The 27,609-nt window shown below is 56.0% G+C and overlaps 16 protein-coding genes across 32 annotated transcripts; 7 read left to right on the forward strand and 9 right to left on the reverse strand.

Annotated features, from left to right (window-relative positions):
* Positions 1 to 593: 593 nt before the first annotated feature.
* On the reverse strand, positions 594 to 2,173 carry KVP17_002369 (uncharacterized protein; the record flags this gene model as incomplete). 2 transcript variants are annotated; one of them, XM_068518576.1, is made up of 3 exons in its annotated part: positions 594 to 1,787; positions 1,816 to 2,078; positions 2,104 to 2,173. In XM_068518576.1, 3 exons carry the CDS (start codon positions 2,171 to 2,173, stop codon positions 594 to 596), a joined length of 1,527 nt encoding a protein of 508 aa, XP_068376778.1. The 2 variants fall into 2 exon arrangements, with proteins under 2 accessions (XP_068376778.1, XP_068376779.1); XM_068518577.1 differs by lacking the exons at positions 1,816 to 2,078; positions 2,104 to 2,173 and having other exon boundaries at positions 594 to 1,805.
* A 44-nt stretch (positions 2,174 to 2,217) lies between these two features.
* KVP17_002362 (uncharacterized protein) lies at positions 2,218 to 3,043 on the reverse strand (the record flags this gene model as incomplete). Of its 2 annotated transcripts, XM_068518559.1 has the most annotated exons (2): positions 2,218 to 3,000; positions 3,041 to 3,043. In XM_068518559.1, the coding sequence occupies 2 exons, from the start codon at positions 3,041 to 3,043 to the stop codon at positions 2,218 to 2,220; spliced, it is 786 nt and encodes a 261-aa protein (XP_068376761.1). The 2 variants fall into 2 exon arrangements, with proteins under 2 accessions (XP_068376761.1, XP_068376762.1); XM_068518560.1 differs by lacking the exon at positions 3,041 to 3,043 and having other exon boundaries at positions 2,218 to 2,937.
* Positions 3,044 to 3,388: 345 nt separating this feature from the next.
* Positions 3,389 to 3,985, reverse strand: KVP17_002371 (uncharacterized protein; the record flags this gene model as incomplete). Its single annotated transcript, XM_068518581.1, has 1 exon — positions 3,389 to 3,985. The coding sequence occupies one exon, from the start codon at positions 3,983 to 3,985 to the stop codon at positions 3,389 to 3,391; it is 597 nt and encodes a 198-aa protein (XP_068376783.1).
* Positions 3,986 to 4,077: 92 nt separating this feature from the next.
* KVP17_002361 (uncharacterized protein) lies at positions 4,078 to 5,025 on the reverse strand (the record flags this gene model as incomplete). Of its 2 annotated transcripts, none has more annotated exons than XM_068518558.1 (1): positions 4,078 to 5,025. In XM_068518558.1, one exon carries the CDS (start codon positions 5,023 to 5,025, stop codon positions 4,078 to 4,080), a length of 948 nt encoding a protein of 315 aa, XP_068376760.1. The 2 variants fall into 2 exon arrangements, with proteins under 2 accessions (XP_068376760.1, XP_068376759.1); XM_068518557.1 differs by having other exon boundaries at positions 4,078 to 4,959.
* A 17-nt stretch (positions 5,026 to 5,042) lies between these two features.
* KVP17_002368 (uncharacterized protein) lies at positions 5,043 to 8,063 on the forward strand (the record flags this gene model as incomplete). 4 transcript variants are annotated; one of them, XM_068518574.1, is made up of 4 exons in its annotated part: positions 5,043 to 5,552; positions 5,670 to 7,527; positions 7,557 to 7,651; positions 7,680 to 8,063. In XM_068518574.1, 4 exons carry the CDS (start codon positions 5,043 to 5,045, stop codon positions 8,061 to 8,063), a joined length of 2,847 nt encoding a protein of 948 aa, XP_068376776.1. The 4 variants fall into 4 exon arrangements, with proteins under 4 accessions (XP_068376776.1, XP_068376777.1, XP_068376774.1 ...); XM_068518575.1 differs by lacking the exons at positions 5,670 to 7,527; positions 7,557 to 7,651; positions 7,680 to 8,063 and having other exon boundaries at positions 5,043 to 5,669; XM_068518572.1 differs by lacking the exons at positions 5,043 to 5,552; positions 7,557 to 7,651; positions 7,680 to 8,063 and having other exon boundaries at positions 5,670 to 7,535.
* Positions 8,064 to 8,095: 32 nt separating this feature from the next.
* KVP17_002364 (uncharacterized protein) lies at positions 8,096 to 8,836 on the forward strand (the record flags this gene model as incomplete). The annotated part of the gene is made up of 1 exon (XM_068518563.1): positions 8,096 to 8,836. The coding sequence occupies one exon, from the start codon at positions 8,096 to 8,098 to the stop codon at positions 8,834 to 8,836; it is 741 nt and encodes a 246-aa protein (XP_068376765.1).
* A 57-nt stretch (positions 8,837 to 8,893) lies between these two features.
* On the reverse strand, positions 8,894 to 13,030 carry KVP17_002367 (uncharacterized protein; the record flags this gene model as incomplete). 4 transcript variants are annotated; one of them, XM_068518570.1, is made up of 4 exons in its annotated part: positions 8,894 to 8,960; positions 8,989 to 9,922; positions 9,959 to 11,775; positions 11,802 to 13,030. In XM_068518570.1, 4 exons carry the CDS (start codon positions 13,028 to 13,030, stop codon positions 8,894 to 8,896), a joined length of 4,047 nt encoding a protein of 1,348 aa, XP_068376772.1. The 4 variants fall into 4 exon arrangements, with proteins under 4 accessions (XP_068376772.1, XP_068376770.1, XP_068376773.1 ...); XM_068518568.1 differs by lacking the exons at positions 9,959 to 11,775; positions 11,802 to 13,030 and having other exon boundaries at positions 8,989 to 9,932; XM_068518571.1 differs by lacking the exons at positions 8,894 to 8,960; positions 8,989 to 9,922; positions 11,802 to 13,030 and having other exon boundaries at positions 9,945 to 11,666.
* A 310-nt stretch (positions 13,031 to 13,340) lies between these two features.
* Positions 13,341 to 16,375, reverse strand: KVP17_002366 (uncharacterized protein; the record flags this gene model as incomplete). 3 transcript variants are annotated; one of them, XM_068518566.1, is made up of 2 exons in its annotated part: positions 13,341 to 15,866; positions 15,893 to 16,375. In XM_068518566.1, the coding sequence occupies 2 exons, from the start codon at positions 16,373 to 16,375 to the stop codon at positions 13,341 to 13,343; spliced, it is 3,009 nt and encodes a 1,002-aa protein (XP_068376768.1). The 3 variants fall into 3 exon arrangements, with proteins under 3 accessions (XP_068376768.1, XP_068376767.1, XP_068376769.1); XM_068518565.1 differs by lacking the exon at positions 15,893 to 16,375 and having other exon boundaries at positions 13,341 to 15,827; XM_068518567.1 differs by lacking the exon at positions 13,341 to 15,866 and having other exon boundaries at positions 15,878 to 16,375.
* Positions 16,376 to 16,509: 134 nt separating this feature from the next.
* On the forward strand, positions 16,510 to 17,499 carry KVP17_005283 (uncharacterized protein; the record flags this gene model as incomplete). Its single annotated transcript, XM_068515088.1, has 3 exons — positions 16,510 to 16,877; positions 16,904 to 17,456; positions 17,482 to 17,499. The coding sequence occupies 3 exons, from the start codon at positions 16,510 to 16,512 to the stop codon at positions 17,497 to 17,499; spliced, it is 939 nt and encodes a 312-aa protein (XP_068376786.1).
* Positions 16,572 to 16,754, reverse strand: KVP17_002372 (uncharacterized protein; the record flags this gene model as incomplete). The annotated part of the gene is made up of 1 exon (XM_068518582.1): positions 16,572 to 16,754. The coding sequence occupies one exon, from the start codon at positions 16,752 to 16,754 to the stop codon at positions 16,572 to 16,574; it is 183 nt and encodes a 60-aa protein (XP_068376784.1).
* A 26-nt stretch (positions 17,500 to 17,525) lies between the features above and the next one.
* On the reverse strand, positions 17,526 to 19,799 carry KVP17_002359 (uncharacterized protein; the record flags this gene model as incomplete). The annotated part of the gene is made up of 1 exon (XM_068518553.1): positions 17,526 to 19,799. One exon carries the CDS (start codon positions 19,797 to 19,799, stop codon positions 17,526 to 17,528), a length of 2,274 nt encoding a protein of 757 aa, XP_068376755.1.
* Positions 19,800 to 19,847: 48 nt separating this feature from the next.
* On the forward strand, positions 19,848 to 23,124 carry KVP17_002360 (uncharacterized protein; the record flags this gene model as incomplete). Of its 3 annotated transcripts, XM_068518555.1 has the most annotated exons (2): positions 19,848 to 22,529; positions 22,558 to 23,124. In XM_068518555.1, 2 exons carry the CDS (start codon positions 19,848 to 19,850, stop codon positions 23,122 to 23,124), a joined length of 3,249 nt encoding a protein of 1,082 aa, XP_068376757.1. The 3 variants fall into 3 exon arrangements, with proteins under 3 accessions (XP_068376757.1, XP_068376756.1, XP_068376758.1); XM_068518554.1 differs by lacking the exon at positions 22,558 to 23,124 and having other exon boundaries at positions 19,848 to 22,541; XM_068518556.1 differs by lacking the exon at positions 19,848 to 22,529 and having other exon boundaries at positions 22,621 to 23,124.
* Positions 23,125 to 23,157: 33 nt separating this feature from the next.
* KVP17_002365 (uncharacterized protein) lies at positions 23,158 to 23,583 on the forward strand (the record flags this gene model as incomplete). The annotated part of the gene is made up of 1 exon (XM_068518564.1): positions 23,158 to 23,583. One exon carries the CDS (start codon positions 23,158 to 23,160, stop codon positions 23,581 to 23,583), a length of 426 nt encoding a protein of 141 aa, XP_068376766.1.
* A 222-nt stretch (positions 23,584 to 23,805) lies between these two features.
* Positions 23,806 to 25,939, forward strand: KVP17_002370 (uncharacterized protein; the record flags this gene model as incomplete). 3 transcript variants are annotated; one of them, XM_068518578.1, is made up of 4 exons in its annotated part: positions 23,806 to 25,223; positions 25,252 to 25,417; positions 25,445 to 25,569; positions 25,597 to 25,939. In XM_068518578.1, the coding sequence occupies 4 exons, from the start codon at positions 23,806 to 23,808 to the stop codon at positions 25,937 to 25,939; spliced, it is 2,052 nt and encodes a 683-aa protein (XP_068376780.1). The 3 variants fall into 3 exon arrangements, with proteins under 3 accessions (XP_068376780.1, XP_068376781.1, XP_068376782.1); XM_068518579.1 differs by lacking the exons at positions 25,252 to 25,417; positions 25,445 to 25,569; positions 25,597 to 25,939 and having other exon boundaries at positions 23,806 to 25,227; XM_068518580.1 differs by lacking the exons at positions 23,806 to 25,223; positions 25,252 to 25,417; positions 25,445 to 25,569 and having other exon boundaries at positions 25,685 to 25,939.
* A 27-nt stretch (positions 25,940 to 25,966) lies between these two features.
* On the forward strand, positions 25,967 to 27,040 carry KVP17_002363 (uncharacterized protein; the record flags this gene model as incomplete). Of its 2 annotated transcripts, XM_068518562.1 has the most annotated exons (3): positions 25,967 to 26,474; positions 26,515 to 26,704; positions 26,743 to 27,040. In XM_068518562.1, the coding sequence occupies 3 exons, from the start codon at positions 25,967 to 25,969 to the stop codon at positions 27,038 to 27,040; spliced, it is 996 nt and encodes a 331-aa protein (XP_068376764.1). The 2 variants fall into 2 exon arrangements, with proteins under 2 accessions (XP_068376764.1, XP_068376763.1); XM_068518561.1 differs by lacking the exon at positions 25,967 to 26,474 and having other exon boundaries at positions 26,517 to 26,704.
* Positions 27,041 to 27,085: 45 nt separating this feature from the next.
* Positions 27,086 to 27,541, reverse strand: KVP17_002373 (uncharacterized protein; the record flags this gene model as incomplete). The annotated part of the gene is made up of 1 exon (XM_068518583.1): positions 27,086 to 27,541. One exon carries the CDS (start codon positions 27,539 to 27,541, stop codon positions 27,086 to 27,088), a length of 456 nt encoding a protein of 151 aa, XP_068376785.1.
* Positions 27,542 to 27,609: the final 68 nt, after the last annotated feature.

Genomic DNA, 27,609 nt, shown 5'->3' on the forward strand with positions numbered 1-27,609 from the left:
TGCTGAGGGGCAACCACGAGTCACGTCAGATCACCCAAGTCTACGGGTTTTACGACGAGGTCGTCCGAAAGTACGGCAACCCAAATGTGTGGCGGTACTGTACGGACCTTTTCGACTCTTTGACGCTGGCGGCTGTTGTGGATGGCCGAATCTTCTGCGTTCATGGCGGCCTGTCTCCGGACGTGAAGCACATCGATCAAATTCGACTACTATCGCGCGTTCTCGAGATCCCTCACGAGGGAGCCTTTGGAGATCTCGTGTGGTCTGACCCCGAAGATATAGAGGGTTGGGAGGTCAATCCGCGGGGTGCAGGCTGGCTGTTCGGTTCCAATGTCGTTGATGAGTTCAATCACGTGAACGATGTCGATCTAGTCGCAAGAGCCCACCAGCTGGTCATGGACGGGTTCTCTTACGTCTACCCAAATCGAAAGACATGCTGTACCGTGTGGTCAGCGCCGAACTACTGCTACAGGTGTGGCAACATTGCTTCTGTTCTGCAGATTTCTGCAAGTTACGAGCAGACGCCACTCAAGTTCGCCGACACAGAGGAAAGCAGGGCATCAGCCGTCACCCAGCGCTTGTCCCCCTACTTTTTATAGTGCCTCCTCGAACTCTAACCAATCCTGTGCCGTCGATGAGAACGGATCATGTGTGCTGCGATCGAAAAGCGGCTGCGTCGGAAGTAGATGCTCTCGGTCACTAGGGTTGATGAGTGGTAGGTGCTCTTCGTTAATAGGGTTCATGAGTGGTAGGTGCTCTTCGTTAATAGGCTTCATGAGTGGTAGGTGCTCTTCGTCACTGGGGTTCATGAGTGGTAGGTTGTCACTGGGGTTCATGCGAGGTAGGTGCTCTTCGTCACTAGGGTTCATGAGAGGCAGGTGCTCTTCGTCACTGGGGTTCATGAGTGGTAGGTCGTCACTGGGGTTCATGAGTGGTAGGTGCTCTTCGGTCATCTGATCAAAAATACTTGACCCTTTAGGGTCGAAAAGATGATGCAGCGGTGCGTTCTCGTTGGCGGAGTCCGATTCCGACGTGATCTGCGTGTATGCCCCCCGTTCACCATCGGAGGATGTCGCCTTCGTCGTCCGGAGTTTCTCCAGCTGCACTGATTTCTTGTCTTCCGTGTTAGGAAGCGGTCGAGAGAAGTTGTCTGCTTTTACAGCGGGTAGAAGAATCTTGTCGAAGCGTTCTGAGACGGAACTGACCTCGACAGGTCCGTGCTCTGTCCACTTCCCCACCTTGAATAGCTCCGGGAGTACCGCTGGATTGCGGTCTAGACGGGCCTCTCTGACTTCGTCAACAACTCGTGGGGTTGCCTGTGTGCCTCTATCCCGTGTTTCTTTGCGTCGAAGGCACTCCTCCCACGCAGGCCCAGGAAACAGCAGAGGCACCGAAAAAGGGGAATGTTGCTTCCCAGTCACAACGTGCTTCTTCATTTCGACCCACCATTGAACCCATTGAGTCTCGGAACCTGAGTCGCTGTTCAACACGCTGTCGTCTCGAGACAGCAGCTCCGGCTGCTTCCCAGCGGCATGCAAATCGTCCTGCTTCTGCGCTTCAAGTTGGCGAATGAGAGCCGCCTCAAGTTTCTCGGGAGCCGATTCCCTGGGCAAAGAGGCCACGAGCTCCAATCGAATCTTTCCCGCATAGCAGCCCCTCAGATCCAGAGGGAAGTACCCTTCATAGCGACAATGCAGCCGGTCGTCGCCGAATAGGCTGACAACGTTTCCATCGCGGATCAGGTTTGACAGCTGGAAAGACGCTCGCCCTGCTGGCTTATTGTCACGCTGTGTGGAACCCGGCATTCAGGCTCACGAACACGCCTTTGGCTAACAAGGTGATGAATAGTGGCCCATCAAACCGCGTAACGGCCCCTGCGAACTTAACATTAAAGTTGTGATCAGCGGAGGGGCAGTACTGCGGAGGTCGGGCGGTCTCCTGGTAGTCGAGAGCTTGAACTTGCACTGTGATCAGACCGAGGATGGGTAAGCGCTTAGCATCCTTCACGTGGATCAGCAGCAGTGGGGGGTCTTCCTTACGGATGTGTCGCCCTCGCCACAGCCAGCCAACAGGTGTGTCTGACTGACTGGGGCCCTTCGGGACCTACGGTCTCGGTGTTTTCCAGGCATACGATATCGAGGGCCAAGAGCAGAGCCCCAGAAGACCCTCTCATCGTCCATTTGAATTAGGCTTTTGTTCATACACTCTATTGACCTATCACTTCTGTCGGCTCTGGAGCTTCAGGGCCCTGTCCTCAGTGTTGGTCAATCTGACACCCATGCCGCGGGGAAGTGTGATGACAGATTTGTTCCCCTCTCCGAGCACCATGACGTTCCTGGCAAGAGTAATGAACTTGTGGTTCTTCGCGTCAGTGATGCTCACAGACATCTCTGCACCAACAGGAGTATCGATGTGGGAGATCTTTCCAACTCGGCCAGCGTTGGTGCCCTTGATGACGAAGCACAAGTTTCCAGGGGAGAATTTAATCACCTGCTTCACCGTCTTCTCCTTGAGGTCGAAGAGCAGAGAATCGTTCTTCTTCACTCCAGGCTGAAGGTAGCGGATGGTGCGACCGTCGTGAGTCACTCCCTGACGGATATTCTTGATGCCAGTCTTCACATCGTTGACCCGGAGGAGCTTGTAGGTAGCCTCCTCCTTGGGGATAGCGTGCGCCACAAATCGTCCCTTGGGGTCCATAAGCATCCTGAAGTGCTCATTGCTCTTCTCGATGCTAACGACATCCATGATACCCAGAGGGAAGCGTCGCTCCGTACGGGTCTTATCATCGACCTTTACGTTCCTCAGACGGAGGATCTGCTTGCACTCTTCATACGTCAACGCATACTTCAGGCGGTCCCTGAGAAGAAGAGCCAGAGGAAGGCACTCGCGCTTCTTGTGGGGACCCGACACAGGTCGTGGCGCGAAGATGCCGTTCATCTTGGACACATACCAGTACTTGGGTGTGTTGATACGCTTGAGATGGAATCGAGGTCCGTTTGCCTGCGACGACGTTAGAGAGAAAACACTCCTGTATTCTTACCATAGTGTGTCCAGAGTGTACAAAGCCAAGCCTTCGCCGGCAAAAATTCGGCCTTTTGCACTGGTCCGTTCTGTCCCATGACTACTCCTCTCCTTCGAGGCGACTCGGCTCCTTTTTTTAGCGTGCTGTGCTTTCTGACCGGTGTCGATGTGATGACAGTTTCGTGTGTATGTCGGGACTGGAACCGAGCAACCACTGCGGCTTTTCGCAAGTTGCTGGTAGCCGCACCCTTCTATCACACTATACCCCCTGCCTTCGTCCCAGAACCCAGCTTTGGCTTTTGTGGGAGGTAACGTGGTTGCTCATTCAGGGCGTGACAGTCTGCAATGGTTCATGAGCACTGCACGACTACGCTTCTCGCAACGAATCACGAACCCCACAATTTTGAAACAACTCAAAGTGACTGCAGGTTGCGCAGGGCCTCTCAGCGCCGCAAACCAAAGGGGACACGTGGGCGTGTCCCTGGACAGGTTGGAATCCCGTCACATCATCTCCTGCGACCCACTGCTGCCTCAGAGACACAGTTGTCACCGCTCGAACGTGGTGCAATGCAGGACGCAGCAGTCTGGCCAGAAACAAGTGGACATCAACAGGTTCCTGCGCGCCTTCCATGAGATGTCGAGGTTCGAGATGGACGCTCTGGACTGGGCTCCGTGGGCTGAGATCAGAGGACACCTTAGACACGTTATGTCGACCATAGAACCTGGACACAGCTCCTGGCACGGTGAGCGAGAGCCGCTGGAATCCCTCGAACTCCTCAAGGGAATCGACAAGGCAAAGTTCACCAAGCTGCTGGGCCGATTCCTCACGGACCTGCATGATATTGCGAACGAGCGCCACGGAGGACTCCAGATTCTGCAGGTCGAGTGGATCGGGCAGCAGGGGTTCGCACTTCACCATCGGCGGTGGTACACCCTGCAACTGGGCTGGCCGCTCGTGCCGCATATCGACAGGAAGACCAAGAAGGTATCCTGGGAATTCGACGACCCGCACCTGCTGTTGCAAGCGACCCTCTGGGATCACTGGTCCTATGAGACCTAATTCCGCATCTCTTGAGCGCACAAAGGCGCGAAGAGATCCTGGAACGTCTTGACATTGTGTCTGAAGACGTTTGGGTTGAACAGAAAGCGCTTCAGCAAGGGGAACGTCCGCTCCCAAGCCTGGTCTAACGCTGGCTCGGATGGCGCTTTGTGCACGACAATACTCCTCGGGGTTAGCACGAAGACCGCGGAGAGCCACTCGTCTGGCGGGTTCTCCACATCCTCGTTCTTCTCCTTCTCCTTCAGTGAGACGTTTTCCTCGGTACGCATCTGGTGTGCTAGGATTTGCAGTGGTGTTCCCTGTCGAGCTCCTTCATCTGCAGCCTTCATCTGCAGACTGTCATCGTCCTCCTCTGAGGTACGCGTAGATCCACGTCTAGTGAAGCAAAGCACATCAGTCACACCAGGATCGTAGAGCACTCGCCACTGGGGAAATTCCTCTCGTAGAAAGATGTTCAGTTCATACAGCAGGAGATGGCAGCCGTCAGGAACGTCAACGGCGCCCATGAGGTTCAGCTTTCGGCCTCCCTCCTTTATAGTACTGTCATCGTTGGCCTTTAGCTTCTTCTTCATCCAGGAGCTGTACTCCTCACACGCCGCCACATTTCCTCCGATGGATAGGAAGACGCCAAGGGAGTTGAATGACACCACGAACCCAGAGTCCCGTGTGTGTGCTCTCTTGGGCGCCTGGGCTGTGAGGCACCCCTTTTCTGGCAGCAGGACGACATTCTCGTTGGTCTTTCGGAAGCTATTTCGAAACACGTTGTAGTTAGTTGCGTTGATGGACTCAATGCAGCAGCGACGCTTGCGAAATGCAGGCACAGTGGACACAGCTTCCTCAGGAGCTTCAGGTGGTCGCTGCATCATTTTCGGTGCCATTTCTGGCCATGATCGTTGGAAGCGGAGGTCGAGGTGTGGGTTAAGGTCTGTTTTGGGGGGCAGCATCGCACTTATTGCCGAAAATGGACCCTCCCAGACTTCGAGAGAATCGAGGCGTGGGCGTACTGCTGCCTGACGGAGCTCTCGTCGTCAGGTTGCGGGGTCGGACGTTCCACAAAGTCGGGAGGGATCGGCCACTCCGAGACCTGCTGCCAGAGATCGCCTCTTCCGAGTCCGTCAGAGTGCTCTCTCCTGTGGAGACCTTGTTCCTGTTCACCGACAGACGGCTGGCACTTTTCAAACTGCAGAACGAGGTGCTCACGTCCCTCACCAGCGAGGAAGTCAATACCGTGCTGCAACCTGACAGGGCATGCTACAACGTTTATCATCATCTGATGCTGGTTGGATACACGGTCCGCTCAGGCTTCCAACCCTCATGTCTCCTGTCGGAGGCGACACGAAGCTGTCTGCGCACGCTGAGAGCGCTGCTGCCAGAGGCACAAAAACTAGCCACTCACACCTCCGCTCCCCTGCAGTTTTCGGACCGCCAGCCTGAGCCCCTGACGGTCAAGCGTGACGGCTCGTGGGTACCAGTGAGTGTTTGTATGTCCTGGGAGGCCGTTAGCGTTCCTCCCGAGGGCGGGATCGTGTGCATAACATCTTCCTGTCCCGAACCTGAAGTTGTTGTGTTTAAACTAATCCGCATATAGATGGCGAAGAAATTGCAGGAGCAGAAGGCAACTCAACCCAGTAACTTCACGGCCGAGGCTCTGGCGGTTATATCGAAGCGATTGGAGCATGCACGCAAAGATGGCGCCCTGGTGAAGTGTCTGCTGGATCTACAGCACGAGTATCAAAAGAAGCAGATATTCAAGGCTTTATCCGGCATCGCAGGTGTCACCATTCCCCGTGCAGGCGATCTGGCATTTAACCAGTCATTTGACACTCTCACGCGCTCTCTCTTGACGGATGTCATGCGATTGAAGGACTCGGACCAGCATGTCGTGCTTGATATCGTGGCCTCGGCCTATGTCCTTTTAGTAGACAGTCGTGGATCGCTGGAGCCTTGTGTTGGCGAAGATACTTTGAGGCTGGTGTACGATACGTTCGACCGACTTCCTCGCCACCAGATAGCTGAGTGGACCCGTGTCTGGTCCGTGGAGAATGTTCCCGTGCCGACCGATCGTCTCCTAGAATATGCAAACCACTACGCTAGACAAGAGAAGCCGAACCTCGACGCCCTGGTGCCCATGGTGAAGCTTCTAGGCTTGAAGTTCGATCTGAGGCCCTATCTGCGAGGTCTTTCGGCTACACAATGTCAAGCTTTCATCGGCCGGTTCCCTGACATTCTGACCGATGTCATAGAGGCTCAGGTCGAGTCCTCACCCAAGGTAGCTCAGAAGCTGATTACATCTCATGGACTGAACCCAACAGACTTCCCTGCTCTGCTGGTGAGCCTCGCGGAACGCGATTCCAACGGAGTTTATATGTTCGCCAAGAAATCTCCCCTTCCGCTTAGGCTGTACCGTTACTGCTTCGCCCATGGCAGCTTGTGGCATAGCGTGTACCTGCACAAGTCTATGCATGGGCGAGGGTCCTCCCTGAAACTGGAGGAGGTGATGGCATTGCTGCATGTCGTGGCGGACCAGCTACAGACCGAGACCGGCCGGTACAAAACCGCCAACTCCTACGGCTGGCACATGCTGGAGTCGGCGCTGAGGGCATACCAAGCCCACCGAGAGATGGCTGAGTCCGCTGCTCGATCGATCTCCCTAGAAATCTCAAAGTACCAGTTCCGTGGGGCGCTGGCCATCCGCGGCGCCCAGGGCGACATCGCGAGTCGCCTGGGTCTGATCGCCATCCGGCTGGTCTCCACGCTGAGCGACCTGGACAACTTGCTTGATCGGTGCCAGGAAGCGAAGGTTGTGGGTGTTGACGCTGAATTCCGTTCAACTGTCGAAGTGTTGGGCCTCTACAAGGGCATATCCTTCCTGCAGGTTGCGTTGCCCTGTGGTATCTGCTATTTGGTGGACGTGGAGACCCTTGATCAGGCGCATGGTCTGGAGTTCCATCAGCTGATGGCTCAGCGGTTTTTTTCCAATCCAGAGATCTTTAAGGTGGGCCATTCTTTTTCGCATAATGATTGGCCTAACGTCACGTGCACCTCGCCTGCCTACACTGCCTTGCTATCTTTGGCGGACGTGAGGGATCTCTTGGTCTGGAGGCGTCCCGACTTTATCGACCGGGAACCACGGATGCGAGTCGCCTCCTTGGCGACCGTGGTCTCGACCGTGTTGGGTATTGAACTACCGAAAGGTTGTCAGGTCTTCAACTGGGGGTACCGACCACTACTGCAGGACTATGCGGTGTACGCCGCTTTAGATGCCTGGGTACTGCTGAAATGCCTTGTCGTCGGGCTACCAGATTACCCCCTTGCAGAACTGGTGTCGTCGTTTATCAAGCAACGACCTCTACTACCTAAGTATATTTCCCCCCAGCAAATGCCGAAGCCTGCAGCTGATGTGATACCTCAAGCGGGGCAGGCGCGAATCCAAGCGATCAAGCGCAGTCAGTAGCGTCCTTTGTTTAACATGTAGGCTGTAATCCCCCATGGAGATTTGTGGTGCCGTCCAGCATAGAGAAAGTGGGCCGGCAGCTACGAGGCTGTGGCGTTGACTGCGTAATCACGTCGGTGAGGAAAGTGCGGAGGCGTAACGCAGAACAACTCTAAAGACGTTCTTATCGCAGCCGCTCATGACGATCGCGTGGTTCTTCGGCCTGTTACGTCCTCGTACGTGGACAACTGGTCCGTTCCCACGTACCCACTCGGCCACCGCCTGTCGACCACCGCTATGGTACAGGAGGTGCTTCGCGAATTCGCGATCTCGTTTGACCGCAAGGACATATGCAAGCGCTGTGCGAAATGCAACGGCGACGAGTGGAACGTCGTAGGCCCAGACGCTGTGAAGGGCATGGTTTTTGAGTGCACTCGGCAGGTGTTTGACAGCTTCTGGGTCTGCAAGCGCTGCTCCCAGGTGTACTGGGAAGGTCCTATGTACAAGCTCGCAACTAAGCATTTCGATACGTACCGGACTGGGAAGTGACTCGTACGTAAAAACCATCTATTACGTGGCTTATGCCGTTGACGAATCCTGTTGTCGTGTGCGACGCTCTGGCCGAATTTAAGACGCCGTCTCAAGTGATACGCCAGTGGAACAAAATTGTGAAGGTGGGGCTGTTTTCTGGGATTAGCGAGCAGCGGGCGTCTCGGACCGCACCAGTGGATCTTCTGGGGTGCGAAAAGTACCCGACGGACTTGGAGCCGGCTGCCCAGCGCTTCCACTGCCTAGTATCACTTATACTCTCCAGTCAAACGCGAGATGAAGCGAACGCCGCTTGCATGGGTAGACTGCGAGATCTTGGCCTCTCCCCCCAACTACTTGTCGATATGAAGGAGGCACGTCTTGCCGAGGTGCTCAGAGGCGTCTCGTTTCACGCAACCAAAGCTAAATACCTGCAGCAGACAAGTCATATTATTCTCAATGATTACGCTGGCGACATTCCTACGACATTCAAGGAACTGACTCGGCTACCAGGTATCGGGCCAAAGGTGGCACACCTGGTGCTGAGTGTGGCCTGGGGGCGTAACGAGGGGATCGCTGTCGACACGCACGTCCACCGAGTGGCGAACCGGCTGGGGTGGGTCAGCACCAAGACGCCCCTGCAGACGGAGAAGCAACTGGAGAAGCTGTTTCCGGAATCGCTGTTTCTGGAGGTGAACACAGTTCTAGTTGGTTTCGGGCAGGAGATATGTAGGCCGATCGGTCCCCGAGTGAGTAAGCATCCCCTTCCACACAGTGTACAGATTGCTTGGTGAATAAGTCTTGCCCAAGCGCTAAATTGTCACCCAAGCGCTCGGATGCGAAGTTGTCGACTAGACGCACTTGATGGGAGAGAGTGAGAGAGACTTGTCGCCGACGTATTCACCAAGCACCCAAGACCTGGGTTCAATATGAATCAAACACTCACCTCAAGTCTTTAACGAGTTCCTGGCCGGTCGAGCAGTGGGGTGCCTCCTCTAACGACCGCACCGTGTCACTGAGCGCCTCTCGAAAACGGCTCGCAACCTGACCGAATTCCATCATGTTGGCGGGAGAAGACACATGCCATGCGCGATGGAACTCCAACATACAGTAGCAGAACACACAGCTGAATGTCTCTAGCGGCGGTAGGGAGTTCTTGAAGAAGAATGGGTCCAGTTCGCCCCTGTCCAGGCTCTCGACGAGCCAGCTGCAGACGTTCATACCGGTGGCAGCAAGTGGATAATAAAGTCCTGGATGATGGGACTCCTTCAGCATAGAGCACGCACGGGCGGTGTACTCTTCCGCAAAGAACACCAGACACTGCATCGCTAGTTCCCCCAAGCTCCGCACATCCCGACGTGGGTCGCCCGACTGAAACCCGAGGTACGACCACGAGCCCTCCTCGTCCACAGCTGCCACCGGCAGCGCGTGAGACGAGAACTCTGGCGGCTTGGTTCGTATGAGAGCGAGGTAGAATCGGTCGAAGAGCTCACGGTCCTGTGGCGGAATAGGCCGTAGCAGCCGCTTCACCTCATCGCGTGCCTCGCGACTCCAACGAATGTCTGCCAGCGCTTCGTCCAGCAGCGGTACCACTTCCGGTGGCAGGACCTCGCCCGTCCGACCTCTCAGCGCTTTCGTGACCATCGACGTCGACCGGTAAAGCTGGTCCTCCATATCCACCTCCTGGAAAAACCTGCACGCACGTCGAAGCGTATGGATGTCCGGGTGGCGATGAGTCCTTTTCACCGCGCACCGGCTTGCCCTAGGCGTGAACAGCGCGTCCCACACAGTTATACCCGTCAACAGACGACCTAGCTGGCCATAACCCGTCACGTACTCCAGCGAGGCCTCCACAACTTGTCGAAGCCATCGGCGCAAGTCTGTCCCCATAATAATAGTCTTTTAGATTTGCTTACAGTCGTCGGCATCGATGTCTACTACGCTCAGCCGTCTCTTTCTCTTAGGGACAATAGACGGTTCCTTCTTTACTGGTCCGGACTTCAGTTCGCATGCAGCCTTCCTCAGCAGCCCTGACCTCTCTTCCAGCAGAGCTTGGAGCTCCAAATTCTCCTTCTCTCTCTTTTGCAACTGTGCCTGGAGTACCGCAGTCTTGGCTTGGGTGGTGTCCGCGGTGTCGCGGAGTAGCGTCGCGCCTACGTCGCTGTCTTCCAGCCGCTGTCGCAGTGCAGACAATTCGCGGTCCCTCTGGTTCAGTTGCGTCGTCGCGTCTGCTAGCTGGGTTCCCAGTCCAGTCAGCGCCTCCTGCGCCCTACTGCGCTGCACGCGCAGCTCCAGCAGCTCCGATTCCATCTGAGCCTTCTCCGAGCAGACGACGGCTCGTTCACTCTCTAACCGGACGACTTGGGACCTGAGGTGGTCCTCACGACCGGTGGTGCTGGCCCCAGTCCACGTACCAGTCGATCGAGTGCATCTCTCCAGAAGGGCACTGCACTCTCCCTCGGAAGCGGCAACCATCAGTCGCTCCTCCAAGGTGGTGCACGTAGTTGCCAGGTCTGCAGCAGTGCGTCTGATCTCGTCGTGATCTCGTCGAAGAACGTCAGCAGCTTCCTCGCTTAAAGTAAAACGGGCAAAGACGTCGTACGCAAAGTGTGTGGCGCTCTGGGCTAGTGAGAGCCACGCCCAGTCCGCGCTCGGCTTCTGAGGAACGCACTCCATAGGCTCACCCATCTCGGTCGTAGTTCCCAGTTCCCGCCAGAACTCCATCTCACTCTCGCCCTGCGCTGCGCCATCCCTCTGCTCTCTGAGAGCGGAAACGTACCGCCAAGTTTGGGCCGCTGTTCCCTGGGACAGTGACAGCAGCGCTTGCAGGGCGCCAATGACCTCGGTCAGGCCGGCCACAGTCTCGCGCAGAGTGGCACCCTCGCGGTCGTTCGCATCAATGGTTTTCAGGATGGTCTGGTGAGACAGGGACATAGCTCCCAGCTCCTGGTACCGCTCGCCCAAGGCGGCCAGAAGAGTCTGTTCCGTCAAAGTCGCCTCTTCGATCTCCACGTCGGCGGCGCCGAGCCGATCACAAAGGCTCTTGTTGGTGACCTCACCCAAATGAATTCGTTCCATCAACTTATCGATCTCCTGCTGCAATCGGCAGACGTCCACTTCCAGCTGCGCCTTCACAGGGTCAGACTTGGGAGTAGACGGCGGCGACGGACGCCGGCCAGCGGCCTCTGCAAGCTCCGCCCGCAACGCTTGCACCTGGACCTGCAACACGCCTTCACGAAGGGTACCGGCATGCACCTCTTCGCTGGCAGCTCTCGCGTCCTCTGCTGCTTTGTCATTTGCTTCCTCGATATTCAACTGCAATGACTCCAGATCGAATTCTCGGGATGCCAGGATTGAGCTGAGGACTTTAACCTCCTCTTCAGATTTATTTCTGTCGTCTGCTGCTTGGGTTACCTGTCGTCGTAAATCGAGGGCTTCACCTTGAAGGTGTCTGATTCTGGTTTCTCGAGCGTCCACCTCTTCAACGAGCGTCTCACGCTTGCGGGAAAACTCTGCAGCGAGGGCAGTCTCCCGTTCTTTGGCCTTCACGAGCTCGGCTTCAAGATATGTGATGTCCTGCTGATCGTCTAGGCTCCGAGCCCCCTGCAGCGCCAGATCCTCCATGTCATTCATTCCGTCCAAGCAAAGAACCGTCTGGACCTCAGCGTGCACAGCTTCTCTCGCCGGCCAGACGGAGCTGCGGCGGTGACGCTTCCTGGCGGGAGTTTTGGGGCTGTGTTGCTTTTCCCACAGACATACCCCCCAGAGTTGTCATTATGCAGCTGACTTCGCAGTAGTCTCAGCTCTCCCTCTAGACAACTGTTCGCGTTCCGGAGACGTTCATTCTCGTGTGTGGTGATGCTCAATGCGGAGATGTCTCTCTCCAATGACTCGATTTGAGTGTTAAGTCTGGCTATCTCGGAGTCCTCCCCGGTCTCGCGTATTACGTTCACTTTGACTTCATTCTTTATAGCCCGGCTTTTGGTAGCGAAATCCAGCGTGGACACGGTCTCCGAGTAGTTCTCTTCCGACGGGGAGCAACAGCAAATGATGGCAGTCAAGCTGTTGCCGCCTAAGGAATCCTTCAGCAGCCGGGTGAGAAGGGAATTCCGGTAGTTCACAAAACGCGGAAGTCCATCGGTTGCCTTCTTGTCTAACGATATCTGGTGTATCACCTGGGACAACTGAAACAATGAGCGGTTGATATTGCTCCCTTCTATCTTCTGTTCACGTTCACGAACCCCCGCTCGGGCCGCGTTTTCACTACCCGCCAGGTCGACAAGGTTGAGCATGCCCACCACTGTGTTGAAGTGAGCCGTTTTCTGTCCCAGTCCACTTTCGATTCGCAATCTGAGTATGGTGTGTGACCTCGACGAGCATTCGTTCATCTTCGTAGAGCTCATGTGTCGAACAGCCTGGCACCGAAGAAGCATGCTGTAGACTTCCTCAGGCTCTGCGATCAAGCGGGTCTCTACGTTCCGCAAGTGGAGTCCTTCTGCGGTCTCCTCAACTCGAATATCCACGGATGGCAGCTTCTCCACTTGGGCAATAAGGTCGATGATTCGCTCATTGTACACCTCGATGTAGCTCATACTGAGCACAAATGAGCGGTCGATCATGACATCGTCCATGTGTCGGAATATCTCCTCGACAGCCAACTGTACGATACCTCGTTGCTTGGTGTTGCCCATGATAGTATGTGTCTTCCCAGAGGAGGTTTGTCCGTAGGCGAAGACGGTGCCGTTGATGCCCTGCAGCCCGCCCAAGACGATATCGCGACATAGCCGCTCGAACACAGATTCAGTGGAGGACGCCTCCCCGAACAGGTGATCGTAGCTTCGCTGCACGTTCCGCTTCAAGTCGCATACGACGTCCAGCCGGGCCTGACCGGAGGCAGCCAGAAGGAACGGTTCCTCCTGCAGCTCTCCAATGAGCATTGGACGGAACCGAACGCCTACTTTGACGTTTCGAGATGTCGTACCATGCATAATATAATTTCGTGACAATTCAAGACGCATCTGAGCTGAGGGGCGCGCTTGTTCTGGTAATCGGAGGCTAATGCGGACTCTGGACGCGGCCTTTCCTATTCTGTATCAGGTCGCCGTCGACGTCTTGCAATCTATTCATGATCCTCCTGAAGTCGTGGAATTGGCGCTCTTTAGTCTTCAAGAGTCCCATAACGCTTGCGAGATTACTTTCTTTTTGGGCAAGACGTTCGCGCTCCTTTCGTAATTTTCTTTCCCGTTCCTCATAGCGGTCGGTCTATGAAACCATTTGAAGGGCTAAAATACGAGTCGTCTATGGGCTTACCTGCCACCTCAGACAGGAGTCTGGCTGCGAACAAGGAGACAGAAATATCGGCGACTCCTCATCCTGGGGTGAGGCTCTCCGACTTAGGATCATCAACTCGTTTTCGAGGTTCACCATCTGGGTCTCCCTGGCTCCCAGAAGCTGTTCCTTCGATGCCAGGAGCCTGTCGAGCTCAGAAATCTGATGAGTCGCCTCTGCCCATTCCTGTGTAAGCTTCACCACCTCGGCTGATTTCTCAGTCAGGCTCTCAGTAAGACTCTGGTTTTGGGTCTGTAGATCTTCAATCCGCGAGGAATTGAATTCGTGCTGCCGCTGCAGTCGCGTCAACTCGTTCTGCGCGTTGCTTTTTTCGATGACAGCCGTCTGAGCCACCCCTCTTGAATACGCACTAGCAGTATGCGCTGTTTGCAGCTCGGCACTCGCGGCGGTCAACAAAGCGCCAGTCTCTGCACACTCCGCTGTCTTCTCCTCGAGCTGTCGTGCCTGGTTGAAGCACGTTGTCTCAAGCTCGCACATCCGTTCCTCGACGCTCTTTACCTTCAGCTTTCGAGCTTCCATCTCGACATCCTTCATTTCAATGGAGGCCTTCAAGTGACGACTTTCACTCACCAGGATCCGTCTCTCATCGGTGAGTGTGCCGTTCTCTTCGGAGAGTCGTTCCACCTCTGACGTCTGCGCCGCGCACGTTATCTCCAGCTCCGCGAGCATGCTCTTCATCTTGTCGTACTCGGCCTGGCGATCGGAGGACAGTTGCTCAATTGACGCCTGGTGCTCCTTCTTGTAGAGTAGAATTTCAGCATTCATCTTCTCCTCCATGGCCTCAACCGTCGATCGCAGCACACTCAGTTCAGCTTCGTATTCCGTCTTGAGGGCGACCACCTCCTGAGACGACTGCGTCGCACCATGTTGAGCTGCAAACAGATCGGCTCTGACGGCATCGAGCTGCGTTTTCAGTTCATGATTCTCAGCCACAGCGACCCGACCAACCTCTTGCGCTCCGTATAGCTGAGATTTCGTCTCCTCGATCTCAGACCGAAGGATAGTCACCTCTGCCGACAGCTCCTGAGCCTCTTCCTCCACGGACCTGTAATCCTCAAGTTTGGCATCATAAAGACTTTGCTGGAAGTCGCGGAACTCTTTGAACTGCATCTCGACGTCAGTGAGAGTAGCGCGAAATATGCGCTTCTGATCTTCCAACTCACGGACGGAACGGCGGAGTCCTTCAATAGTCCGAGAGCTCTCAGCGCATTCGGCTTTGGTTGAGGCATTCTCCTGCCGGGAAGCTGCCAGTCGAGACTCAGTCGTCACCAGAAACCTCTGCGACATCTCCAACAAGACGCGACGCATCCGATTTCGAGGAGCCTCTTCCTCCAACGAGTGCAAGGCGCAGCTCTTTCTGTTCAGGTCGTCCAACACCGCGGACTGCGAGCGCCGAAGTTCTGTCACCTCCTCGTTGAGTTCACTCATGGACCTCCAGACCTCAGCCTCCATCTGCTTTACCTTACGGTCGTCCGCCACCAGCTGCGCGCGTAGTTCATCATGCGCAGCATCCAGTTGACTGGACCTGACTGCCAGCTCTTGCTCGGCCAAGTCCTTTTCTGCCTCCCACTCGTCAACGCGTTGCTGCAAAAACTGGACTGCCGCATCCAGTGCCCCCTCTCGGGATTCTAGCATAGCCTCCTGCGTCTCTTGGTGCGCATGGCCTTCTTTCAAGACGGCCATGTCTTTGTCCAACTGTGCCACGGCCTCTTGCAGTCGGCTCGCTCTAGTTTGCAGTTCTTGCTCCCAGGATGCCAACTTTGACCCAGACAACGTCAGACCTTCCCGCAGTGCAACCTCGCTAGCAGTCTGCCGCTCGGCAGCTGCGAGGGAATCCTCCAAGCTCTGTATGTTCGCATCTTTTTCCTGAATGGCCGCATCCAGATTCGCGACACGAGATTGGCTGCAGCGAAAATTGTAGACGAGCGATTCCAGTTCTCCCTCGAGATGCGACTTCGCCCTCTGCATGTTGGCAAGCTCCAAGCTTCCTTCTGAAATCTCCTCGTATAGGCGCTTCTTGTCCTGTAAATGCTCTTCGATCTCGTTGGACAGATGCTCGACAGCCATCTCGAGCATCTCGACGTCGCTCGAGAGTGCAGGCTCCCCCTCGAGGTTCTCAGCGGCCCTCTCCTCTGCATCTCTCACTAAGCGCTTCAGCTCAGCGTTCTCCTTATCCACTTCTGCTACCTTAGCCGAAAGGGCCTCTACCTGACAATGCAGGGCGTCGGCAGTTTCTCTGTGGCCCAGCAGGCCCTGCAGCTCGCCCATCAACTCGTCATGTCGCTTCTTGAGGTCGCTCACGTCCTGCGCGTTTGTCCTTGACCAGCGCGCTCGACTCTGTTCGATGCGCTGACCCTGAGTGAGCAGCAAATCTCGCATCTCATCCAGCTGGCTGGAGAGGACAGAGCACCTCTCACGTGACCTGGCGATGGTCATGGCATGACTGAACCTCTCCTCTTCCAACGTATGCAGTTCCTGTGTGTCAGTCACACAGACCTCACCTTCTTTAACTTGGCGACCTCACTGTCGCAGCTGCCTGCGCTGCCAGGTTCCCACGTGTCAGCCCCACCGTCCAAAGAGAGGCCCTCGACGCCAACTTTGGGCGTTCGGCCTTCAGACATGCAACTAGTCGCCTTGTTCTCTTTCTTCTCCTTCACCTGCCGTTCCCGGCGTACCCACGCGGAGCGGACGTTTGCGAAATTGGCGTTCTGCATCTTTGTTGCGGAGGTGACCGCCTCTTTGCACACGCTTCCGGCGTTGAACTTGTTGATTATGGACTTGACGCCCGATTCGACAACAGGCGTCTGACTGTCGCGCTGAGGGGACAGGACGTGGTGAGAAGGTTCCCGCTGCGGAGGTAAGCTGGGAGCGCGCCTCCGTGAAGGAAAAGGCTCTCTGCGACGGCTCGGCTGTGTGGAGGCTGGGCGGTCCTTTCGCAAAAGACACATAGGTTGTGTCACTTCGGATTCATCCTGAAGACGCATTTACACGTAATGGAATTTATAAATAATTCCGACACACCAAGTTCGGTCTTTGTAGAAGAGGGAGCAGTGTGGAATCGCCTTGGTCGGGCTGCAAGGTGAACATATCGCTGACACAAGATAAAACCCAATAAGTTATGGAATCCAGCGACCTGTTTGACACGAGCACCATCAGCTGGGCCACCTCGGCCTTCCCTTCTCATGACATGTCATCGGTCACCGAGGTGCTGTCGTCTACGGAGCTGATCGAGAGCATCCCGCAATCAACGTTCTCCAGTAGGTTTAGCGAAGCGTCTGTGCCGGGAAGCGTCTCCTCGGAGACCTCCAAAAGGCTCCTGCGCAACAGGGCACATGACCGCGACCACAGAGCGCAAAAGCTCATGTCGCTCGCCTACAAGTTCGTTCTGCAGATCGACGCCCTTCATTCAACCGTCCCCCACGGGATCCGATTTTGTCAAAACTTCATTGACACAGGGGAATTTGGATACATCTTCGATAGTGCACAGTGAGACCGGTGCTGGCACCACACAGACTCCTTGCCACGTGCACGAACGCTGCTCTGAAGAAGCTGGCAAGCTGCCACTGCTTCGTCGTACAAGGACCGCCAAGCAGCGGAAAGGCCGCTCTGGTACGAGCTCTGCAAGACGACCCCTTCGTCGGTAGTCGCATCGTGACTATCCCTGACTGGTATGAGTGCGTGCCGTTCGATTTTAGCGGCCTAGGAGAGACGGAGCTGCAGCTCTTGGCCTTCTGGACATCATGGGTGGCGCATGTTAAGGCGCTCTCCTCCACGCCAGCAACCGTGAACGTCGTTGTGGCCAACCAAGGGTTTCTACCGATCATATTCGAAATGCCTTGCGAGGATTTGACTCCCATAAAGTCAATGGTGCAGTGGCTGACAGGCGGTCCTATCGAGTACTATCTCGACAAGGGTGTTTTCCACCACTACTACATCGACACACCTTTGTGGGAGATGCAACGGAAAATGCAGAAGGCTGGGGAATCTCTTGAGAGGCTACCTCAGCGCTACAGACGGGCCAAAACATTCATGCGGGTTCTGGAGGAGCACTGGTGCGACGTTCAAGTGTTTGACACTGCCGACGAGGTAGCGTCGGCACTACAACTAAAAATTCTCCGACTTCTCAACGGGCCTTCAACAAAAGAGCCCCATGTCGCAGCCACTCCCTTCGCCTAGACTCCGTCGAGCACGACTGGCCTGCTGCTCCCTGGACATCGTTCGTGAGCCCAAGAGCTCCATGTACTCCACAAAGTCGAGGTATTGCGTCCAGGCCTCCCGCTCCAAGCAGGCCGCTTCGCCATCGGCGCTCCGGTCGGCGGATTTAGCAGACGCCAGGAACCGCAGTCGACACTCGTGAACCTCTTGCACCTCCAGCAGCAAGTCGTCCTGCAATGGCGTCGCAATGGCAGCAGTCGCACGATACCCATACAGGCTGGTTATTTTGTCTTGTCCACTCTTTGCTAGGTAGCCTAACATTTCGGTCTTCAGTCGCAGCCGGTCCTTCGTCTGCCACGACATTCCGAATGCCGATGACATGGCCATGCCAGACAACGAAAGGGCTACCGTTTCCGACAGCCGCTCTGTGAGGGCTGTGGCTACGGTTTCCCAGGTGCCACGGACGGCGCGAGCGCACACCGGAAGCAAGTCTAGGAGGCTTCGTAGCTTTTTATTGTCGATGGGTGCATAAAACTTCGAAGTACGCTGGCGTTTACGCGTGTCGATCGCACTTATGGTTTCCAGGCCGTCAAGCCCGACAATGACGTCAGCAAGAGCCGCTGATTGCGAAATGGTAAGCGACTCCACTTGAAGGAGAAGCTTTTGCTGTTCACTCGCTTTGGTCAGGCCCTTCGTGACCGCCACCAAAGCCAAGAGTGGGCTGCGAGCTGCACAGGCGCCACACAGCCCTTCGAATCCGTCTTGTGCCGCAGGCAACTCCCAGTCGGCTACGAGACGGACGTGGAGGTCGAGACCGACACCGAGCACTGCCTCCAGCATCTGCGGGCATATGGTTACTTCGGACATTACCTTCAGCAGAGACGCTAGGCCCTTAAGAGTGTCAATTTTCTTGGTATCAGTTCCGAGATTGGTTCGGAATATTTTCTTGCGTGCTGCACCCTCGGAGGCCGACGTCCCATCCGCCCCACCCAGCAAGCACTCGGCCACGAAAGACGCGTCGCGCTGCCTGAACAGGTGCAGCTCGCGGAAGTCCCACCTAGGCAAAAGGCTTCGGTGTTCCGTCTGCGCCGGCGACGTGGGAGCGCCCCCGACGTCAACTGTAAACTGCAGATCGAACTCGCCAGGCTCGTTCACTTCTGCGGCAGCGGTGTCGGAAGTCTGGTCGCAAGTGTCGTCGGCAGGCCAGTTGCTTTCCTCCGTGAAAAAGTCCAACCAGTGCAGGAAGGCTAGCAGTGAGTCGGCCTGTAGCTCACTGCTGAGCATGTCTCGCTCGTAGGTTGCCAATACGTCTCGGAGTGTCACCTGAGACGAGCAAAGCAGCCCCACCAGTATGCGCAGCTGGAGTACAGGACACCTCTTCTGATGAGTGCGCATTGCGGCCGATGATGCATCTCGGAACGCATGTAGGCCTCGCATGACGGGTGTTTCGCAAGTGGCAGGGTCAGACACCTCATCTGCGTCTTTTGTGGTTGCACAGAGGGCAGCGGCCAGAGTGACTGCCCTGCCCACGAAGAGCGCCACATCAGTGCCATTCAACTGCTGGACACCCGCATTCAGGAGGATGGTGGCAGCCTGCAGACCGATGACTGGCGGGACAGCTTCGTTGGTAGTCATTCCAAGGCTTCTGTTGGTCACTACACGAAGCCGGGCTTGACACATTCGGTGAGCCGCGTGGATTTCGAACCTTAGGTACTCGGACCAGAGTTCCCCGCAACTGTCGTTGACCCGCAAGGCAGTTTGTAGCAGTCGGCGAGGTGTCTGCAGATCGCCGCACTGCAGCTCTCTGTGGGCGGCCAGCAGCCACAGCGACGACTCGCGCGGGTGGAAGGCCAGTGCTTCAGTCAGTGCCGCTAAGGCCTGCTGGCCGTTTCCCGAGGCCAGGTGCCAGTCCACCCGCTGGTTCCAAAGCTTGACGTCGTTGGGGAACTTCTGGGTAGCGGCCCTGTACAGCGCGCCTATTCGAGACTTGACAGCTCGGTCCGAAATGGTCCGAGTCTTCCACCCCTTCTCCTCTGACCTTTTCCGTCGAGTGAGCTCCAGATTAGTCTCATGAACCACGTAGTCGAGATAGTCCTTCACTGTTGTCGAGGGCTGCACCAGTCGAAACTCGTAATGCCGACGCCTCTTAGCAATGGCTCTAATCTCATCGGCATCGAATATTTCCTTCTCCTCTAGGTCCCACAGCTCCTGAACATGCGACTCGAGAGCGGCCTGGGCACTCCCACAACTCATTCGAAAAATGCAGCATTATGATGGGGGTGCAGTGTTGTGTGCGTGATTATGGAGAAGTCACCTCACGCTGCTGGGATTTGGGGTCAAGTGATGGATCGTTTGGCCCGAACTGATGCGGAACGGCAGTCTGAACTTTCAGGCTTGCAGACGGACACGGTCACGGCAGTCCAACGACTAGACGAGCTGTCGAGAAAGTACTCAACAGCGGAAAGCAAGCGAGGAGCCCTCTCGCTGTTCCAGAGACTCACTAATCCGAGTTTGCCTCTGTTCCCCGATTTGGCCGCTCAGAGAGAGGTGCACGTGCCGCCAGTTTTTCAGAGAGGGTTGATTCCAGAGAAGCCGACAGAGTCGGTTCTCCAGAAATCTCTGGCGCCTTCGACTCCGAGTGTGAATCCAGCGCATCTGTACAGCAAGGGGGTCAACAGCGCCACACTAGAGCAGCTACACAGCTCAGCCTCCGTCTTGCATGAGCAGTATGCCACCCTTGGCGCTCAACTGGATGAGAACGCTCGCGTCAGAGATACGGAATCGCTTCGTGACATGGGTGCTGACGCCAGCCTGGTTCATTTGTCCAACGAACAGAGGGAAGTCGTGAAGGAGATGCAGCTGCTGATATCCGAGCGCCGGGCTGGCCTGGAGCATATCACTGAGATGTTGCATCAAGGCTCTCGACACGTGGAGCAGGATGCAATCCGGGCGATCTATCAGGGTGACTCGGACCCGAAGAAGTTGAATGCGAAGGTGGAGCTCGCGAGCAGCCTCCTCGACCAGCTAGGAGACGTCCATGCACGACTGGAGGCTGTCCAGTCTCGGCCTTGGGTGCACGCGTTGCACATGAAAGCCGACACAGATATATCGCGGGATGCAGTTCGCCCTGAAGAGATCCACGACCTGCTGAAGGCTTTGGGGTACACCGAGCGGTCGGTTCCCGTAAACTCCTCTCTAGAAGTGCGGCGGGATTCTAAGTATCCAGGAGTTCACCCTAAGTCTGATCTGGTGGAGAGCTACGGGATTTCGAAGCTGCAGCTCCTTGGGCGCAGCGGGCTAGAACATGTCAAGGAGGCCAGACCTCCCAGAGCTGTTGACAGATCTGCCGTGGACAGGCAGCTACTGATGCGAGATGCCGAAATGGATGCTCCTACAGCAATCGTAGCAGCCCCCATCCCGCAGTCAGCGGCTGGCAGTCCAGTCCCCCTACAGTCAGCGGCTGGACCCAGTCCAGTCCCCCTGCAGCCAGCGGCGATTACGCCGCAACAAGTAGTAGTTGTTACGCCTGGAGCCAGTCCAGTCACCCTGCCTATTACGCCAGCGTTAGATGCTTCCCTGGCTGAGCTGACGCCTGCGGTGGCACCTCCCTCGCCTCGCGCCCTGGCCGAGAAACCAAGGACTCGTCGTGACGCTGTGGCTCAGGGGCGGGGCGAGTTGGAGCTGATACTGCCTCGGAACCACTCTAGGGCCGATCTGGGCTTGCGGCAGTACGACATCGACGGCAGGAGCCTCCGCGAAATCCAGCAGGAAATCGATGGGCTTATAGCGAGGAACCGCCTGGGGCTTGAGGAGTACGGCCTCGCGGTCTTGCGGTTCGCCGCTCTTTGCGGTCGCGTCGACAGACCTTCGATCGACCTGCTTGATACGCTTAGCCAGGCCCTGCCGTATTACCCATACTGGTCCTATCTACTGTCGTTTGGCATCCCGTCGACTGTAGGTCTTCAGGTCGCGATCGTTGAGTCAAAACAGAAGGAGGCACAGACAGCACTGTTGAGGTGTTTCACTGCGCTGCTGAACAATCGTGACGAGGCGATTCGGTTGTCTTTGCTGTCCGCCATGAACGACGTCACCAGCCCAACCGCCATGATGTCGACGGCCTTTGTTGACTGGGCCCTGGCATCTCTGGAGAAGCAGACCGTCAGCAATAGTCACAGATTGATCCTCAGCATCCTAGCTCGCTCTCGATCCGGACATCGGAAAGGTGAGCAGTATAGGAGCTTCGTCAGCGCGCTCCAAAAGGCCGACCTGGAGATCGCCGTGCAAGCGTTACTCGGGTTGGAGGCTTTCTCGCACCGCGCTCACCAAGAGTTACAAGGCGGGAAGATTCAGAGCGCGATGCTTACGCGCAGCAGGTCGCTGACACACAGTGGTGACTGCCTGCTGCCCTTCGAGCTGCCGGCACAGCCGCCAGCCTGGGTTTCACAGGATGGCGGGGACGTGGTGGCTGTCGTGGAGTGCCTGCAGCGTTTCGAGCCGAGCCGGCGCCTAAGTGGCGCCGCAGCCTCCGCGTTGGCCGCGGAGTGCTGTGTATCGGAGCGCCAGGCAGTGGTCGTCGCTCGGCGAGGCTTGCCTCTGCTCGTGGCTGCCGCTCAGGAGCACCCAGACTCGGTCGCAGTGCGCACTTCGCTAGCCACGGTCATGGAGACCTTAGGTTCCGTGGAGAAGGCTAAACAATTCGTCGCCACCTCTGAATGCGTGGCGCTCCTTGTGAGCATGGCCTCCTCCGAGTCCGATCTAGTTTCTAGCCGGGCTCTTGGTGCACTGTCCAGCCTGGGACAGCTGCTCGAAGATTTCGTGCTGGACCTAAAGATGCCGGTGCTGGTTCCTATTGTCAAGACAACCTTCGTGCAGCTTTCCCAGCAGGTGACCCCTTCGCAGGACGCTGGGGCTTTGGCCAAGATCCACCTGGGTCTACAGTCCTGCTGTTGTTTCGTGACGGTGACAAGCACCCTTCAAAGCAGCGTGAGTGTGTAGCGGGATCGCCACGTAGAGTGCAGAACTTTTCTGGAAAGCAGGCTTTGTCGACGGCTGTTTCTCGACTCTCGAGGCCACGATGTCTGAGAGGAAAACCACGGAAACGAAACTCCGAGCAGCTAACCGGCTAATATGTGTAACGAATCGAATCCCTGCGGAATGGGTGGAACGTCTGCCAGCCACGTTGCTGCCGGTAGTGGCGCAGTACTCCGACAAGCATGTGGTAGTGGGCTGCGAAGCCCTCTCCGTTCTCTCGAACGCCGCGGTCACAGACGTCAACGTGGCGAGGAGGGTAACTGCGCGGCAGGCTGCTAGTGTCGAGGAGACGTTCTGGGTTCACGCATCCAGCACCAGCCACGATCTAGAATTCCTGTGTCAGCTTACGAGATTTATCGGCTGCCTGGTCAAGGCAGACAAGAAGCTCAAACTCAACCTGAAAATGGCAAATCAGTCGCTGGGAATGATGGAACGACTGGCCCAGAGCGAGGATATGACTGAGGACGAAAAGACGTTAGTGAGAAGTTTCATAGCTGGCGAGGCGAACAAACGGGTTTACGTAGATCCTTTGGTGCTATCGTCGTGACACATGAGACTTGATTATTTAGATTTACGGCACATGTCCCTAAAAGAGGTAATCGATCGAAATCTGCCTCTGTTCGACGGGGATCTGGACGGACGGCTGTCCACCGAGGAACTCTGCGCTTTCATCCGGAGCATGGGAGTGGGACTGACCAACCAAGAGGAGGAGGAGCTGGTGGCCCAAGGACACAGCAGCAACGGATTCGTTGATTGGAACCAGGCGAAGACCATTGCGGAGAAGTACGCCCAGGGCAAGCCCCGAGATTGGCTTCGCACGTCCCTCAAGAGGTTCGACCGGAAGAAGCAAGGGACCATCAACTCGGACGAACTTAGAGCAGCGCTGGATAACCTGGGTCAACTGTTGAATACGGCACAGAAAGAGGAGTTCCTAGCTCTGTGTGATCCAGAAAAGGCTGGCGCTGTCAACATTGACAATCTCCTCAAGAAGTTCGGCCTACCATGATGATCTGGTTTAATCACTTGCGACCTAAAGTATAACCCTGCGGTTTAACACACGCCAACAGGGCGTTCAGTCTTATTCCACTGTCGACCGTAGAGTGTTTTGCGATGCGCCGGGTGGAGAGAGTATGTGTGCGACCAACCTAGAGTGGATTCTGATCCACTTCTCCTCACTGGACACCCTCGATACGTGGCAATTGTACTTTTACGGCCCGGGACGCCGGTGATGCATTCCAACAACGTCTCCCTCGTGCCGTACGCTGATAGTGACAAGGAGGATGGTCACGTGATGCCGCCGGACCCTCTAGTCGGCCTTAGCAATCTCGGGAACACGTGTTACTTGAACAGCTCCCTGCAGTGCTTATTGCACACGAGGCCATTCGTCGCGGCCTTACTGGCGGGCCGCCACAGAGCTGATGTGAATGTAGGGAATCCGTTAGGCACTGGAGGTGAGGTGGTGGGGGCATTCGAGGCGCTGGTGAAACAAATTTGGGCTAAGGAGTCGCAATCCGTAGCCCCTAGGAGGTTCAAGCAGGTGCTGTCTAAACACCGTAGCCAGTTCTATGGCTACCAGCAGCAGGACGCACAGGAGGCAGCAATAGCAGTACTGGACTGCCTTCACGAAGATTTGAATCGGGTGCGACAGAAGCCGCCTGTCGAGAACTACGAGGCCAACGAGGACGACTCGGACTCTTACACGGCGAGAGAATGTTCCAGACGTTTTAGCCAGAGGCACGATTCCCTGGTGAAGGAGCTCTTTATGGGACAAGGCAAGTCAGCAGTTGAATGTGATAAGTGCCGGAGGACGGTGGTTACATTTGAGCCGTTCATGTTTCTCTCGCTGCCAATCGCCGATGCCGGAGTCAAGTTCTATTTGGACGTAGTGTTGTCTTTCTCTCCCTTCCGGATGGCCCCTTCTATCCACATGACGCTGCCCATCAATTCCTCTGCTCGACAAAGAGATGTCCGCGACGCCATGTGGTCCGCGATGCGTAACGTCTACGCCAAGACTGGAGAGGAATGGGACGGCTCAGCGTCCGCTGAGCATGTGAGGCGTGTTCTAAAGACTGTTCGGTTCCGCGACCTGGTTTCTATGTTCGGGGACAACGCCCCACTGGTCTGCTTGCAGCTGGATTCTAACCACACGTCGTTCAAGACCGTTGCTGAGGACCACCAGTTCAAACCTGAGGTCACTCACACTCGACGCAAGCTCCACTACTTTCTCTTCGAGCAGCGAGAAGAGGTGGAAATGGTGACATCCCGAAAGACACTCGAGGACAAATGGCTGCTTCTCGGGGCGGTGGCTTCCGAGGCTTCCAGATACACTTGCCTGCCGCCAATAATGTTGTCAGTTTCAGGCACGACCCCCCTTGTGGCCCTTGGGGAGGTCGTCGACGGCAAGGTGACTTCTGTCCTGGGCGAACGCAAGCTGCCTCCATTTGAAGCCTATACCTGGAAGCGACCTGGAATCCCGTTCTCCCTACCGTGGTTGACTTCTCGCTCCCAATCGCAGTTCGCACGCCAGACATCTGTCGACGACATTATGGACGGGTTAGCCTCCTCAACGGCCCAGTCAGACGCCAACAGCGACGACGTCCGGCTGGACGACGGCACACTGTGCGACCTTTTCAAGACCGTCAAGTCGTGAGGAGGCGGGCAGCGGCTGACGCAGACGGCATGACGCTACGCCAAACCTGCTTACGGCTTATCTCTCCGACCGAAATTTCAATTGGCCTCAGGTGTTCCTTCCTTCAGTGGAATGGCACAGAAGTAAGAAGCCCAAGTATCACCCAGTGAGCCTTGAGGACTGCATTGAGGAGTTTCTGAAGAGGGAAAAAGTAGGTTAGTTTTAGGTTCGTCCTGAGTTAGACGAGAAAAACATGTGGTACTGCTCCCACTGCAAGGAGCACCGGCCCGCTGTAAAAAGCCTGGGGCTCTGGAAGCTCCCTAAAATCATGCTTCTTCACATCAAGCGGTTCAAGCAGACTGAGTGAGTGATTGGCGTGTCGGACATCAGACCTGGCGTCCTTGGTTGGGTATCTAGACACTCACGCCTTTGCAGCCGCCTAGCCCGAGCGAAGAACGACCTGCCTCTGGAGATACCCATGAATCGCACTCTCGACATGGGGCCGTACCTGCTCCGTCAGCGATCTGAGGGGCAGTACAGGCTGTACGGAGTGGTTAGGCACGCCGGATCTCTGTTTGGCGGCCACTACACTGCAGATGTGCGCTGTTTCGAACACGGAGAACGCGACGAGGGCCAATGGTACAATTTCAACGACTCCCAAGTCAGCCCCGTGGAGCTGACAGCCGTGGAGGCGTCCAAGTCGGCCTATCTGCTATTCTTTGAGCGTCTCTAAACTCGCGTAACGTCAAAGCTGAATTGTATGATTTCGAATGCCCTTGCTCTGACCCACCACGGACCTCTAGCTGCTATTGCGATCTTGTCCAACCGGGGCTCACGCCATCTGAAGCCCTGCGCACTCGTTCCGAAATCGGCTAAGAGCGAGATTAAAAACGCCTCTGTCGTCACGCCCTTCTATACGCTCACGTTTGCCCAAGCCACCAAGAAGACCATCCCTTCCCTTCGGCACTGGCTTCGGACACTCCCGCAACACGAAGTCCAGGCGGAGCCCTCATCGCTTCTGGACGCAGTCCATTCTAGCGCCTGGGCGACGCCCAAGTCTGCGCATGGAGTCTGGAAGCCCTCAGCAGTTTGTACCGTCAACGCTGCTGACATTCAACTCAAATTCGAATCGCCAGAACCGCCAGAAGTGCCTCTCTACGAACCAAGGACTGTTGTGGTGCGCAACCCCCAATGGCACGTGCCTGGGACAACGGAGGTGGCTGTCTCCGTACCCGTAATGAGCTTCGATATTGGTCTCTTGCTCAATCGTAAGCGCACTGTACAGCTTTGTCGTTCATTCCATCGCAGGCATGCTAGGTTCCGGAGGGGAGTTCACCACTGGTGGGCCAGGTCAGGGCTCGCTGTCATTACTGGCAATGCACTCGCCCCCAGGTTATCTCTCACTCACATCATTTTTGGAACCCACCACAGACGGGCTGTACCTTCTGGGAATCGACGCCATCACGGACAAAACGGTCGACGTGGAAAGCGCCGTCACGTGAGGAGCGCCTACTACTCTCTTCTCACCTTTTACAGGCATCTGACGAGTTTGCTGAACGCCCTGTCTTCCTGCTCAAAGCTTGACCTCAAGCGCGCGAAAGCCCAGGCCACGCTAGCCTTAATGCTAGAGGAGGACGACCCGCTTTTACTGGCCATTCACACCAGTATGCGCCTTATCAACAATGACCACATGCCGTTGGCCGATAGGATTCCCTTGTTACACGAAGTTGAGCTGAATGAAGTTCAGAGTGTGGCTCGCGAGATTGAGGTTTGCCGCAAGGCCGTAGTAGTGGTCGTTGATGACGAGCAGTCGCCCCGCGTAGACGAAGAGTAACACTTTCAACGTTGTTGAGGACACCGCATTCGAAACTAGTCTCATTCACTGTTTAACGACGATCACACTCGCCTCGTTTGTCTTCGTAATCAGCCACGGCGTTCGGTAAGTGAACTTGAGGATTTCGTCGCCGTTGGCCAACTGGTTAGCCACACGGAAGCGGTAAATGTCCAGGCCACCGGAGCCAGGCACAGCTCCCACCTCAGGATTAGGGATGTAATTGTGGCTGACAAAGTGGAGGACTTCGTCGCCGTTGCCGGAGCCAGCCACAGGTTCCTTCTGAGCATCAGGGACGTACTTGTGGCTGACAAAGTCAACTCCATCGGAGTCGATAATTTCCCAGGAGTACCCCGTCGTAAGGTTGCTGACGAGGCTCACTTCGAATTCGTCGCCTGTGGATGGATCTACCAGACGCTGGACACCCCCCTTCATGGGAAACCTGAGGTGAGCCACCGAGTCAGCCCCCAGACACAAGGTCGATAGCCAAAATAGCAGCTTCATTCCTGATTTGGGAGTTTTCTCGACATATTTATGCAACCCAATTTGACTGTATCTCAAGTCATGAAATA

This window comes from the organism of the source record quoted next (assembly GCF_019968985.1).
Source record: "MAG: Porospora cf. gigantea B chromosome Unknown PgB_NODE_229_length_27609_cov_125.226, whole genome shotgun sequence".
In the NCBI taxonomy this organism is placed as follows: Eukaryota; Apicomplexa; class Conoidasida; order Eugregarinorida; family Porosporidae; genus Porospora; species Porospora cf. gigantea B.